General features: G+C 44.6%; 1 protein-coding gene across 1 annotated transcript in view; it reads left to right on the forward strand.

Annotated features, from left to right (window-relative positions):
- EIF4EBP2 (eukaryotic translation initiation factor 4E binding protein 2) overlaps positions 1-5,120 on the forward strand; it is a gene marked incomplete at its 5' end in the record, with an annotated part of 21,442 nt that extends 16,322 nt beyond the window's left edge. The window contains 2 exons of the mRNA XM_006166261.3: positions 1,771-1,956; positions 2,983-5,120. Coding sequence (XP_006166323.1) covers positions 1,771-1,956; positions 2,983-3,014 — 218 coding nt within the window. The remainder of the gene's footprint in view (positions 1-1,770; positions 1,957-2,982) is intronic.
- Between the last annotated feature and the right edge of the window lie 9,306 nt (positions 5,121-14,426).

A 14,426-nucleotide genomic window follows, 5' to 3' on the forward strand; every position in this document is an offset into this window, starting at 1 on the left:
GGCAGAAAGGGAGAAATCCCCCCCCAGGTGGGATGGCTACACCGCAATCCCTTCTTCTCCATTCTCCTCTCAGGATCTTGGGCACGCACGCACACGCGCCCGGCGTGAGTTTCAAGCCACCGGGTCCGGGACGCGAACCGCGGTCGACTACGTGGGAGTCCAGCGACATAGCCATTACGCTAACTGCTATTTCCCCCGGTGTGAGTTTTAAGCCACTGGTTCGGGACATGAACCATGGTTGACTACGTGGAAGTCCAGTGACATAGCCATTACACTAACTGCTGGTCCCAGCTCATTGTAGTTTTGATTTACGTTTCTCTAATTGGTAATTTGAGCACCATTTAATGTACCTCTTGGCCATTTTTAAGCAGCAGGTTTTTGTTACCATTTATCAGGTAAAGTATACGCTTTAGAACTTTAGTGATTTTTTTAAACATTCAGGGACCACTTACTGGTAAGCAGATTGTTTCATAGAATAGAGAGCTGCCTCCAGTTCTAACTTCTGCTACAGCTCTGTCCAGAAAGAATGTCCTTTGCAGTGCTTCTTTGGAAAGCTTTTAACTGAAAGATGTCTGTCTATTCTTTCACATACTTGTTTACTTTTTCATTAAAACAAATTTGTTTTTGAATATCTGAATGTTAGGATTTAGGTCAGATATAAATAAGATGGCCCTGGTTTAAGAAGCTCAAGTACTCTTGGGAACAGCGGTTGGCGTAATGACGATGTCACTGGATTCCCATGTAGTTGACCGCGCGGTTCGAGTCCCAGACCTGGTGGCTTAAACTCAGGCCGGGTGCGTGTGTGTGCGTGCCTGCCTAAGATCCTGAGAGAATGGAGGAGAAAGGATTGCACCATGGTTATCTCCCCGAGGGGTGATTTTTTGCTTTCTGTCTCTCTGTCTGGTGAGTGCATGTGCCCTATAGCAAAAACCTCTCGAAAAAAAAAAAATTTTTTTAAAAATTTAAGAAAGAAGAAGCTTAAGGTCTCTAGAGAGGCACAGGTAGGCATCATAAACAGGAGACCTGTAGCAGGTGATGTGTGTTGAGTAAGATATATGCAGGGGTTGGGGAGCTGGGCTTTGTAAACAAAGCGCTAATGGAGCTGAGTCCTGAAGGATGAACAGTCATTTCTCTGACAGAAGAGAGAGAAGGGGCATTCCAGATGATAGAGGAACCTGTTTACAGGCAGGGAGGCTAGAGTTTACCTTTTTGGTTTGAACTGTAAAATTTTATTGGGACCAGCAGTTAGCGTAATGGCTATGTCACTGGACTCCCATGTAGTCGACCGTGGTTCGAGTCCCGGACCCGGTGGCTTAAACTCACGCCGGGTGCGTGTGCGTGCGTGCCCAAGATCCCGAGAGGAGAATGGAGGAGAAGGGATTGCGGCGTGGCCATCCCCCCTGGGGGATGATTTCTTGCTTTCTGTCTCTCTGTCTCTCTCTGTCTGGCGAGTGCATGCCCCCTAGAGCAAAAACCTCTCCCAAAAAAAAGAATTATTTTATTTAACTATTTAGTTTTATATTTGTTTAGACTGCAGAGAGGCAGAGCACACACGAGAGAGAAAGCAAGCAAGCTCTCAGGTCCAGGACTCAAACCATGGTTGGCCATGTGAGATTTGAGTGCCCTTAACCACCATGCCACCTGCCAGCCCCTGAATTGTAAAATTCTTAAGGGTTAGCATTAGATGGGATTTAAACTAAGCTCCTGAATAATATTATCTGTTGATAGCCTCTCAATTTCTTTCAAACTCTTTTTAACCCTTATTTCCAGGAACCCGAATCATTTATGATCGAAAGTTTCTGTTGGATCGTCGCAATTCTCCCATGGCTCAGACCCCACCCTGCCATCTGCCCAATATCCCAGGAGTCACTAGCCCTGGCACCTTAATTGAAGACTCCAAAGTAGAAGTTAACAATTTGAACAACTTGAACAATCATGACAGGAAGCATGCAGTTGGTAAGAGAATTCCGGTGTTGAGGAAGAGGTTGGCTCTGGGAATTTGAATGTCAGTCAGTTGTAGGGTGCTGATTCAGTTACATGTCTCTAAGGTTTCCCCTCCCCCACTGAAGGATTATTGAAATGCTCAGGAAACCCTGAGTTCAAAATCATAAACCTGATGTAATTAGCGGGGGAAACCAAAATCAGGGAATGGTAAATCTCAAGATAACTCTTTGAACCTTGCTGTAAGGATTTACTGGACTAGGGATCACACACACACACATACATACACACACACACACACACACACACAGAAATAAGATTTCATATCCCTCATTTTCATCATTTTCAGGTAATAATTCTTTTCTATAAGAAGAATGCCGTTTTTATGGTGTGGGGAAGAGCCATATGCTTTGTTTTCTCTGTTTTCTAGAACTGCCTAGAGTATTGGGTTGCCAGAAAAGTCAAGATGTATTTTTCTATGCAAAGATGGGTCATGACTTTTCAGAAGACCCCAAATTTACATAAATATCCTCCCTACATACATTCACACACATTTGCCCCCTTTATCTCCGTAGAAGTCAAGTCATGAGTTGGAAATGGCCAGCACCTAAAATATACCTCAGGGGTCGTACCTGGACCCCTAGTCTGGAGCCAGTGTTCTGCTCTCTCAAATTCCAGATACATTTTTAGTAGACAGTGTTGCTTTAGAGAAGAAACAACATTCAAAACCTCTGGAAGAATTTGCACAACTGAGAGATGGCAAAGAGCTCCCCAGGATCTGCTCGGGTCAACCTGTAGACAAAGAGACACTAGGGAAGTATTATTTGTGTTCTTTTTTTTTTTCTTCCCAAAAAGTGATGCGACTGCCCTTCTTTCTTCAGGTTAAAAAGACCATCCAAAGCAAAGCAGAATAATTGTTTTAAGTCATCAGAGAGTGGGACATGTGAATGGCTTTCTGGTTGTTGTATAGAGGGAGTGACAGCTAAAACTGTTCTACTTTTCCTTTTTGTGCTGAACTTTTCCTTTGTTCATCCTGACTAGGGGATGATGCTCAGTTTGAGATGGACATCTGACTCTCCTGCAAGGGTTAGAAGAAAAGCAGCAGTGCTCGACCCTGTGTGCACCTGATTTGGCCAATAGGATCAACAGTGAAGACAGAAGAGGCCGTACCTGTAGTACCCATTGCAGTCTCCACCGCCCCCCTTCCTCCGGGTGCCAAATGATGGGAAGCTGAGCTTCATCAAACCCCTTTCTCCTGTCCCCTTCCCTGTTAGACAGATTGATTGAAGGGCCTTGGTGTATTTCTGCAAAGCTAAGCAGCCTGTAGAGGAAAACAAACTGACTTTCCTGGTCATTTTTCTATTGAGAACCACACCCCTCAAATGTTTCTCAAATCAAACGTTAACCTACAGCAGGCGCCTGGCTGGCAAGGCTGGGGAAGGGAGGCAGAGGTTCGGTGCAGTCAACGTTATTTTCGTTCCTTACCCTCTGCTCTCCTTGTCTCGTATCTCCCCCATAGTTCAGTGCTGCAAGAGCCCACATTCAGGGTCTTTAAAACCATCTGGGGGAAATGACAGAACGCTGCTTTCCCTTTTACCTTGCGGTGTCTGTCCTCAGGGACAGAGCACCGTTTATGCAACTCTAGTAGCATGACCCCATGATACCATTTTGAGGTTTGCTTCCCCTTTTCCTCTGGGAGGAAAGTCTTCTGTTTTTAATAATAGCATTCATCTTCCCCTTCCTTCACTTAGCGCGTTTGTGCAGGTATTTTTAAGTTCTCTGCAAAGAAGGGAGCCCTCAGTAACCAGCTATTCATTGCTTTTCCATTTCTCCCTACTCACATCTGTTGCTGGCAGAGTCCTCCTGTACTCTGAGATACCAAGTGATTTTGTGTGCTCCTGGGGCAGATCCATACCAAGTAACAGGGGCACTTAGGCCTTCGCTTGCTAGATGAGGCTGGAGCATAGTATCTGCCAAATAATGCCTAAAAATGACCTCTGTGGGACACGGGCCCATTTGAGCACCCAGTCTCAGTATTTTTTTTTCCTAATCCCATGAACACATGCTATTTGTTGTCTCCCATTACAGTTTCTTATTTTTTGTCTAAAATGGACTTTCAGAGTGTTCTTAGACAAGAACTACATTTTTTTTCCTTTGTGGATCTGGTTTATTTGGCTGCTGGGATAGATAAGCATGGAGTTAAAAATCTGTTCCTCCCAGTTTTCTTGCCTTCCCCATTGCACTCTGAATTTTCCCTTTCTTTTCTTTCCTGCCTCCCTCCATCTCCTCCTTTTCTTTCCCTGTTCTCTGCCAGGCCATTTTTCAAATATACAGCAAAGATACTTCAAACGTTGGTATCTGATAATATCTGTCACTCCTCTGAGGAGTGGCCTTTTATTTTTAAAGACTACAGACCTATTTTTAGATATGTTTTCAGTACAATTTTGAACAGCAACTTTTTAAACATCTTCCAGTGTTCGGAAGATGAGAACTGTTCATAGATGAGTCTGTTCTGTGTCACTATTCTTGTCTCCCCCAGTCCCTTCTGAGCTCTGTCCTTCCCCCATTCATCTGGGTGTGTGTGTTTGGAGTCTATAGTGGGTGATTTGTAAAACTGGACCATTTGCCTTGCTATGGGTTGTTCATTCTTCTCCATTACCCCTTTGCTTTTTCATATTCCCTCTTCTCCATCCCAGTCTCCAGGGACTATTGACTGGCACAGTAATTCCAGGAGAGTGACTCGCCACATGAATGAATGCATCCACTCCCTTGTAGACAAAGTCGTAACTGTATCATGGGAATTTCTGATTGGATTTGAGGCCCTGAACCCTCTTACTAAGAGATCAGAACCCGAGGTGAGAGTAACAGGCCAACTGGCTGAGAAAGAAAGCTGTTTGTTTTTCTTTTGAACTATGATAAGACCTGGTTTGTGAATACATTTTAGAAAGAAGAGAGGAAGGATATCTGTGGAACTTTGTTCTGTTTTTGCTATAAAATGTGAATAGTTCAAAGAGTGAAAACCTTTTTTGATGGTTGATGTCTCTCAGGAATAAGCTGGATCTCCAGTGTTTTGGGAATGCTGTGAGTCTCAAAAATTGATAATCAAAACTATTCTTTGTTTGTTTGTTTAATGTACCCCTGTTCTGATTTTAATTAAACTCCAAATTTCGCTTTACGTACTCTTGGAAAAAGTTAAGTTGTGCTCTAATTTGCATAGATGCTTGCTCAGGACCTTAGGACTTCTTTGTACCCTGGGGAGCTTGATTCTTGGGGAATGATGCTTTTCTAGTCTTTGTATATGGCCTGGGCATCCTGGGAACCTGACTCCAACCAGCAGGTAGTCAATCAGTGAACAGAAGAGAATACTCCTTGATCTTTATTGTGTGGATGAGAACTTGACCCCCTCACTGGAACAGTAGGGGGTGGATTTTAAACAGAAGAGCTTGAGTAGTATCAAAATGTCTACTTTCCTGTCATCTTGGGGAATCTGTGCACGCCTCCTAACAGGAGGATGTGTTCTAGTATTTCTCAGGTGTCTCAGCTGTTAGGTACAGCAGCTGCCTGATCCATCACCCCTCTACTGAGACTACTGCTTGGTACAGTTCTTTCCTGGAGGCCACCAGTACTGAGACTCTGACCTCCATAAATCAGAGTTTTAAAAATAATGTCACATGGCAAAAGAGAAACTTCCAAGATCTGCTGTTACCTCATAGAATTGTTTTCACAGCAAGCCAGAGTCCAGTAGGTGATTTACCTCTGAGCATTTGGAAGAGACCTCACAGGTGAAGCCCTAAATGAATAATGTATCTTGGCATTTTCTTGGGGAGGGTAGGTTACCATTTTAGTGACGTGGTTCTTAGTGACCATTTATTGGGTTGTCGGCAAAGGCATGACACATTTTTGCAACAGATGGCACTAGTTCATTTTTGGAAGTCCTAGAGTCATTCGTATATGTGTTACTGCTACGTCATTTGACAGCTGACAGTTCTAGCTTCATTCTAAAAAAAATTGAGTGATTTGGCTGATTTTTAGACATTTTACAAGTTGAAGATGAAAGACCAAACTCTGCATTTTCACCATATTTTACGGTTTTACTTCTGTGAAGGGAAGATTCAAGTCAGGCTTATGGAAAACTTACGGTGATGATGCTCTACAAGAACGTCAGTGCCAACAATGGTTCACAAATTTCTGTGTTGGTGATTTTTATCTCAGTGACACTCCTTGGTCAGGGAGGAGGTTGATGACAATAAAATAAAGGCATTGATCTAGTCAAATCCATGTGATGCGACACAAGAGATGGCAGAAACATTGAACATCCGTCATTCAGGCGTTTGCAACCACCTGAAGAAGCCGGGATATGTAAACAAGCTTGATATTTGGCTTCCTCATGAAACCAAAGTTCATTTGACGGTGTGTATAAACATCTGTGATGTGCTCGTTAAACATGAGAAAACGATCCTTTTTTAAAGCGACTGATAACTGATGATGACAAGTGGATTGTTTAGCTCTTTCTCAGTGCCGGGGTTTGGGTAGGTGTAGGCTCAGACAGGCAAGGGGAACCAACATGCTAGTAGCCCAGAGCTGGGTTTGTCGCAAGACCTATATGACCCCACAAAGACCTATTGAGAAATCTCACCTCGACCAAGAGCTGAAGCTGATCGGCAAGGATAGGCTTCGGAACAAACGTGAGGTGCGGAGAGTCAAATTTACTCTGGCTAAGATCTGCAAGGCTGCCTGCCAGCTGCCAATGCTAGACGAGACAGACCCACAGCGTCTGTTCGAATCCATCATGATAAGACAAGATCACACACAAGTTTGATCACCTGTCAAAAATGATTAGAGCTTAGATGGGATGTGTTAACATACCCATCATACTCACCTGACCTTGTGCTGGTGCTGTCAGACTTCCACTTGTTTTGCTCTCTTCAAAACTCCTTGCATGGTACAATGTTCAATTCAGATGAGGGTATAAATCAGCACCCTGTTCTGTTTTTCACCAATAAAGACAGGTCCTTCTATGAACAAGGAATTATGAAACTCACTGAAAGATGGTAGAAGGTTTTGGACAAAAAGGGCAGTATATCATGGATTGATCTTGTTCTTTATATAAATAACTGACCTTTCAGAAACATAGGAAAAATACATCATGACTTTTCCAACAACCCAGTATGCATACTTTTCTTTTCATGAAAAAACTGTTTCTGTACTTCTGGGGACAGTTTACTGGGAAGTGGCCTCCCTCTGAATTCCAGCAGCAAGATATTTTGTCAGGGCTCTGCCTTAATAATGTGGGTCATCACTTCCCACATCCACTTCAGATGGGTGCAGCATTCTCAGGAGCACAGGTAGAGAGAAGCTGGCATCTAGGTATTGAGCTTCCAAGCCAAGAATGTGTCCTACCTGTATTATTTATTGCCTCCTAACAAATTACCACCACCAACCCCTCCTGAGTTCAGTATATTAAAATAACAAACATTATCTGCCAGTTTCTGTAGGTCAGGGATTGGAAAACAGCCTCCCAGGATGGTTGCTGCACAGGGTCTCGTTGAGTTGTAATCAAGATGTGGGCAGGTGCCGTAGCCATCTGGAGAATCTGTGGCTGCACTCCCTCTTTGTAACTGTTGGCAGGATGCCCCAACTTCTCCCCATGTGGGTCTCTCCATAGGGTAGGATGGGTGTACTCACCCCACTGTCTCTGGCTTTCCCCAAGCCACTGCTCCCAGAGAGGTGGCAGGGCAAAGAGAAAACTGCAGTGCCTTTTATGGTGTAGTCCAAAAGCACACACCACCACTTCATTTTCTGGCCTTAGGCAGCAAGCCACTAAACCCAGCCTATACTTGAGGAGAGAGGAATTACACCACAGCCACTACCACCGCCACCCTCCCATTTTGAATGGAGCACTAACAACAAGTTTACAGACATATCTTAAGACTACATACCCCGAACGGGATGAACCCAAGTCAACAGGAAGGTAGGTGTAATCTAGATGAGCTGAGAGATCGCTAACCTAAACAATTCTCTAAGGTGCGCATCACCAAAATGGGATAGGAGACCAGCTTTCCTCCCCTTCTCCCAAAGCTACCTGCTCATTTTCAGAGGGACTGTAGAAATGGCCAGGATATATATAACACCTGTACATTTGCCTGATTACCAGCAGCTCAAGGGTGCTTAACTGCAAATTCTAGACTTGGTATCTCTATGACTTATTTACCACTGTTCTCCTTTAGCCAGGAATTGGCAAAGAAAAATAATTGGGGCCTTTCAGCTGAATCACTAAAACAATCGTAAAGTTAAATCCTCTATTGCTAAACTTTCCACGACAGTGATGGGGGGGAAAAAGGCACCATTGCTCCCAGGGGGCAGGAACCTCCAAAACAGCTGCTACTCACATAACTTCATAACGCTTTCTTGGGGTTTAACAGAGAGAGGACCTTGCCTTTAACACACGAGTACACAAAGAACTTGCACTAATTTAACCTAGCATTGTTAAGCCATGTTAGTTTCATGTAGCTAGTTTGATGAGTACATCATCACTACTCAGGAACTTCTATGATCATTTGGAGCAGCAGGGAGTGGAGAGAAAGCTTAGCACTGACCACCACTTGATAAATTTGCTTCGTAAGTTCTGCTTGCAACACAACCATTTCTTTTCTAAATACCAGGAGAACGATTTCCATGATTCTCCAGTTCCTCAACCCTGTTCAGTAATTCCTCAAATAAAATCTTGAATGCATTCATTCTGCAGCTATGCACCATTCTTGATTGTTGAAAAGCCTTTTGTAGCTGTTGAATATACTGGCTAGGATTGCTTCTTGTTCCTTGACTCTACCCTTCCATTTCCCATCCTGATGCAGTCAGAAGCTGCTAAGAGTATACAGACCCTTTGCTTTTGCTGGGGTTTACAAATATGCTCAAATTCCTGAATGCTCTTGACAGAAACATTGATGTTCATTTTGAAACTCTCTTTCCTTGAAGAACCATCTCAATGTCCACTTGGAATGTTTCCAATGTTTTCTGTATTTTATTCCCTGGATTGATCTCAGGAGGAGCTGTCAGAGGATTGCTTTCGTGGCTGCCATTCCCTGGAGAGTTGCAGGCTGGGGAAAGGTGTCTGCCACTGTGCAAGGAAGGGTTGGCCCTGGGAAGAACTATGGGTCCTCTTGGTGCTCAACTTCACTGGCAACCACAACCTGAGCCTTCACTGGGACCTTGGCAGTTACTGGGTAGCACTTTCTTCTGGGTGGCGTGGCTGGCCATAGCCTCAGGATCTCTGAACACCTGTCACTCCTCACATGAGCTCTGGGACCTCACCTCAAGCAACCACTAAAACTATCTTAATCAAAGTGGGGAGTCTGAACTACAGGAAGAAAATTACGAGGTTGAAACAGAAAGTAGTTCAGATTCAGGGTGAAGTAGCTGATAGTATCAAGAAGCCAAGTTCCAGCCAGTCAGTGCTTGGTATCTGGTCTTTCCAGCTACTCTGGCTTCAGACAGACTTGGGTTGGGTCTCTCACCCAGAAAGCATGTTCTCACTGAAATAGGTACATCTGAAAATTACAAACGTCTGTGCTTGACTATTTTAAACACAGTGTGCAGGTTATTTCTTTATGTTCATCTTGTCCTGGGCTTCTTGATGGAAATATGTTCTTAAAACCAGTCTTCTTCCTCAAGAGAAACTCAAATGAGGCTTGTCAGTTCAATGCATTCTTAGTGTCTGCTATCCATTTCTGGCTCCCATTCCCAAACAAATCTTTAGAGATTTCAGCCGTCTCAAGATGCAAATCATTGTTTAGATTTTCACTCTCCCTCTTAACCATTTTCTTATTTGTAACCCTGCTTGTGTTGGAGTATTCTTGAATAAGAAGCATTGCAGCTGAGGGAGCTCTCAGAAAACAGACTTTTTCCAGAAGGAACTCACCTTTAAAGCGCCCTCAAGTGAATTTTGTTTTTCCTTCTGCTTTTGAGGTGAAGTCAAATGGATGACCTGTCTTTCTTTTTATGTTAGTTCTGCTGTTTGGGTTGCCAGCTCTTTGGGACTCTCAGACCTTCCCAGTTCAAACCCATGAAAGTCACTCATTTCCATTCAAATGCAGCTGCTAGGTAGGTGGGTCTCACCTCAGAGCCCACTGTGCAACCAGCATACATAGAGAGCCAGCTTTGAACGGAGGCAAATAGTGGCTCAACACAGCAGCAATATCTCAGAGACCTTGTCCCTTTCTGGTCTTATTTCAGATACCAGCTGCTTGAAGCCAGGGCTCTTAGCCCTCTGTATCCCCCTTCAGAGGAGGCCCCACTGTCTCTGGTTCAGAACTTTACCTTCTTGACCTGTTTTCTGAACTGCATGAATTTGAGCAGCTATTTACTAATCCTTAAACCAATCACTTCCCTGTAACATCTGGAAGGGAGTAGTATTTGTTTTAAAGAAACATTTCTATGGGAGGGCACTTGAGGGGGGTATAGTCACACACACCACCACCACCACCACCACCCCAGTTAATCATTTTTATTTCTCAGCTTTTAATAAATGCTATCAGGTCTTGATGCAGTTGGGTCACAGTTATTTAGAATGCTTTTGTGCTAGGGGCATTTCCTCTTCTAGTAATGGTTTTCTAGTTTACGAGTGGGGTTTTCTTGAGGCTAGGTCACAGAAATGTCTAACTGAAGACTGAACGGATGTTTGGTATGTAACTTGTTTTTCTGGTTAATCATTTACACACCTTTCCCACACTTGGAATTTAAATTGTTTTCCTTAGGCTGGTCCTGGAAGCCTTTTGACAAGGCTTAGGGTTTAGAAGTCTTTTGAGTCAAGTGGTCTGTGGTTTCTCTTTGCTTGCTACCCTCCACCTGTAGTCCTGGCAGACCAGACATGTCATAGATGCCTAGTGAGAAATATTACCGACAGGAAGCACATTTCCCAGGGCATTTAAACTCACTCTGCCTCCTGTCTAAGGTGAGAGGCTGGCAGAGTCGCTGCAGTTCTTGATAGCCGTTTGGCCACATTGAGATACCCAGAGAGAGCTCTTGCTGGTGCTTTAAAACCAAAAATTCCTGGATACTTCAAATCTAGAGAATTCTACAAATCTAGCACAGCATATTCTTGCCCCAGTGATCCCTCTCCTCCATCGTAATCTTTAAGAAAAAAGGTCAAGCCAGGGGTAATGTTTACCAGAGGAGAGGGGGAGGAGCATTAGCACAGAACTGTCCATCATGCAGTCTATCAGTAGCTCCCTCCGAGTGTCTTCTCCAGATCACTGAGGCCCACGCGCCAGTGCCTTTCTTTGACCTGCTGATGGAGCCCATCCATCCCTTTCCACCTGAGTGAGAAGACCCTCTGCCACCCCAGGGTAAGCCTTAAAGATGTCTTGAACCCAGAGGACACTCATATTCAGGTGTCCATTTTAAGCATCTTTAAAATACACTATTAAAAACAGCCCTTCCCTGTCTTAGTGCCACCAATGGCCCGATTCCACCCATTCTGAATGGAACAGTGGAGACTGCCAGCACTTTCCTTGTTTTTCACATCTCCCCACTCCCGTCCATTTTGCTGTTATCAACAATAGCTGCCTTGACTCAGCCAAGGCTCCTGTTGCGGATGGATAGCAGAGGGCACTGAGGCAGTCCTGTGTGATTCCATGATCAATTCCTGTTTTTTCACTGTCCTTCCAAACCAGCAGGCGTTGGGAAATTAGGGAAAAAATTAAATTCTCACCAATGGTTGCTGTTAGAGTTAAATCAATAAAGATCTTGAATATCAACTTGGTGGTTTTGTGTGTGTGTTTATTTTTTTTAGGTTTTTGCCTTAGGGCCTGTGCAGTCCCTGGAGAGAGAGAGTGAGAAGGAAAAGTGAGAAGTAAACACCCCACCCCCACCCCCAGGGTGGGTGGCCATGCTGCAGTTCCTTTTCCATTCTCCCAGGATCTTGGGAGGATCACTCACGTGCACCATGCGTGAGTTTTCAAGCTACCAGGTCCATGACTCAAACAGTGGTTGGCCATGTGGGAGTCCAGCAGCCTAACCACTACCCCATCTGCTGGCCCCATTAGTGTTTTAACTTTAGAAAAGCTTCCAGTGTGGCTAGCTAATGTCAGTGGTGGTTCAGTCAGCTGGATCTTACATGGCCAACTGTGCAGTTTCAGTCCCGGACCTGGCAGCTTAAAAACAGATCTGTGCTGTGTGTGCGTGCCCAAATCCTGAGAATAGGATGGAGAAGGGATTGTAGGGTGGCCATTCCCGCAACAGATGATTTCTCACTTTGCCTCTCTTGCCCTTTCTCGCTCTCTTCAAAAAGCACGTACATCCTATAACAAATTTGTTTTAAAAAGCTTCAAGTGAAACCCTGTTGATGGTTATTTCAAACCATTTTGAAATAACTACCCTGTTTAGGCAGTAGGGAGATGGGCAGTTATTTGGACATTTTATGGATCTGTTCTCCACACTTGCAGAGCACCTGCTTTGTCATCGGGGCCTGTTTATGCAAGGAGATGTTGTGACCCTTGCCTCGGGAGCAGGACCCTGCTCTGGTATGGAGGATTCTGGAGGTGAGTGTGTGTGTGCTGGGCTGAATGCACCTGAGGAAGCCCAGACAACTTTTCCTTTCTCTGAAGAGGGGTTGCGTGTGCCCCTCGAGCATTTGTCAGCCAGCTATCATGTGTGATGTCTTAAACTAAGCTGTGTTGCTATTAATCCAGCAAGTCTCACATTTTAGGACTGAGAATGTGGGTGCAGTTATTTTATGTTTTGGGGGTTGCGAACAGAGGTCCACAGGACAAAACGGTGTGAGGGAGCAGACGTTCTGGGCACAGGCTTTGGAGTCAGACGGCTCCAGTCCAGGCTGTACGGCTTAGTAGCCATGTTCTCTCCAAGATCCTTAGTGTGCAAGCCTCGGTTTCCTCTGAAACAGTTGAGAAAAAACTTTCTTCTAGGTCATTGTGAGTCTTGGGTGAGATCATGGGGAGCAGTTAGCCTGTGTAAAGAGTTCAATAAATGATAATGCTAGGGATTAGCAGGTGGCGTGGTGGTTGAGGCGCTGGGCACCCCCACATGAGTGACCACGGTTCATGTCCTGGACCTGGTGCCTTGCTTTCTTACTTTCCCTCTCTCTGTCTCTGGTCAAATAAAATGAATAAATAAACCTCTAAAAGCAAATGATAGTACTTCTTAAAGGACTTGAGCTCAGTCCAGTTGGCATGAGCAACCAGAGGTTACTCATGGGCCTCCTTTTCCCTCAAAGTAAGTGCAGCAGGCTGGATGGTTCTGGCCACTGCCTAGTTGGGGGCCTCCAGAAGTACTGAAGAATCTTTAAGGAAAGATGGGGCCCAAATTCTTGGAGGTACTTTTATACATCCTTCACCCTGCCCTAAAAGTAATTAGGACAGAGGGAGAGAATCTTACTGTTAATAAAAAGGAGGCTTTTCAAGATGGAGAGAAACCCCAGGTTGTGGGATTATCTGAGGCCATGACTACTTCCCACACCTCTGCCCATGCCAGGCCTACCCATTCCCCAGCCAAGAAGAGCAGTCAGTGCATTCCATTTTCCCTTTCTACTACTGACTTGGCCCTGCTTGAAGAACAGTGGAGCTTGGCCTTGAGAGCAAGTTGAAATAACTGAATACTCTTAAAATCCCAGGTCCTGGGGCCCAGCAGGTGGCATGGTGAAGGATGCTGGACTCCTACATGGCCAGCTGTGATTTGGGTCCTGGGTCTGGCAGCTTGCTTTCTCTTTCTCTCCCTCTCTGGTCAAATTAAAATGAATAAAGTTAAATGATTCTTTAAAAAAAAAACAAAACAGGTTCTAGCAGGACAGTTCTTAGAGGTATTTTCTCTATGATTTCCAAAGCCTTCAGCAAACACAGGATCCAGAGTATGACTCAGGTGGGTAAGCTTTGCTGACATAGCAGACCACCAAGCTTTCAGCAGGGGTCACTCAAATTTTCAAGTTTCACTACTTCGTGCCTGTTTCTGTTTAACATGAGGCCCTGCCCTGTCATCAGGGAGGGTGGCTCTTGAGTCAGTGGAGCTCTCTGACTATAAACACTCCCACAAGCTGTAGCCACAAATAGCTTGACCTTTTGCGTTCCTAGCCTCAGCCATATAAGAACTGTTGGGTTCCTACAGTTCTTAAAGTTTAGATGCTCTCAAGCCCTGGAGCAGGATTTTTCACGCCCAAGAATTTCAGTTGGGTAGTGGGATTGAGTTCAAATGTTTGGTTCCAAAGGCTAAGACCTTGATCCAAAACTAGGTGAGCAGAACTTCAAGATACTTTTGAGAACAGTGCCCTGACCAGAGTTCACTCTTGGTCCTGCCACTCCTAGCTGTGTGGTCAGGCCACTTTTAGGAAAGGAGACCCGACAAGCTGCTCTCGCAAGGTTGCCCAGCTCTCTTCTCTAAGTAGAGTCAGATATACAATTGTCCTATAATTTTGAATCACAGTTAGACCTGGATTGGTCAGTTTCTAGTCCAGCAACAAACAACCAGGTCAGCCTTGT

The sequence above is a fragment of the Tupaia chinensis genome, unplaced genomic scaffold, assembly GCF_000334495.1.
Source record: "Tupaia chinensis unplaced genomic scaffold, TupChi_1.0 Scaffold144215_1, whole genome shotgun sequence".
Taxonomy (NCBI): domain Eukaryota; kingdom Metazoa; phylum Chordata; class Mammalia; order Scandentia; family Tupaiidae; genus Tupaia; species Tupaia belangeri.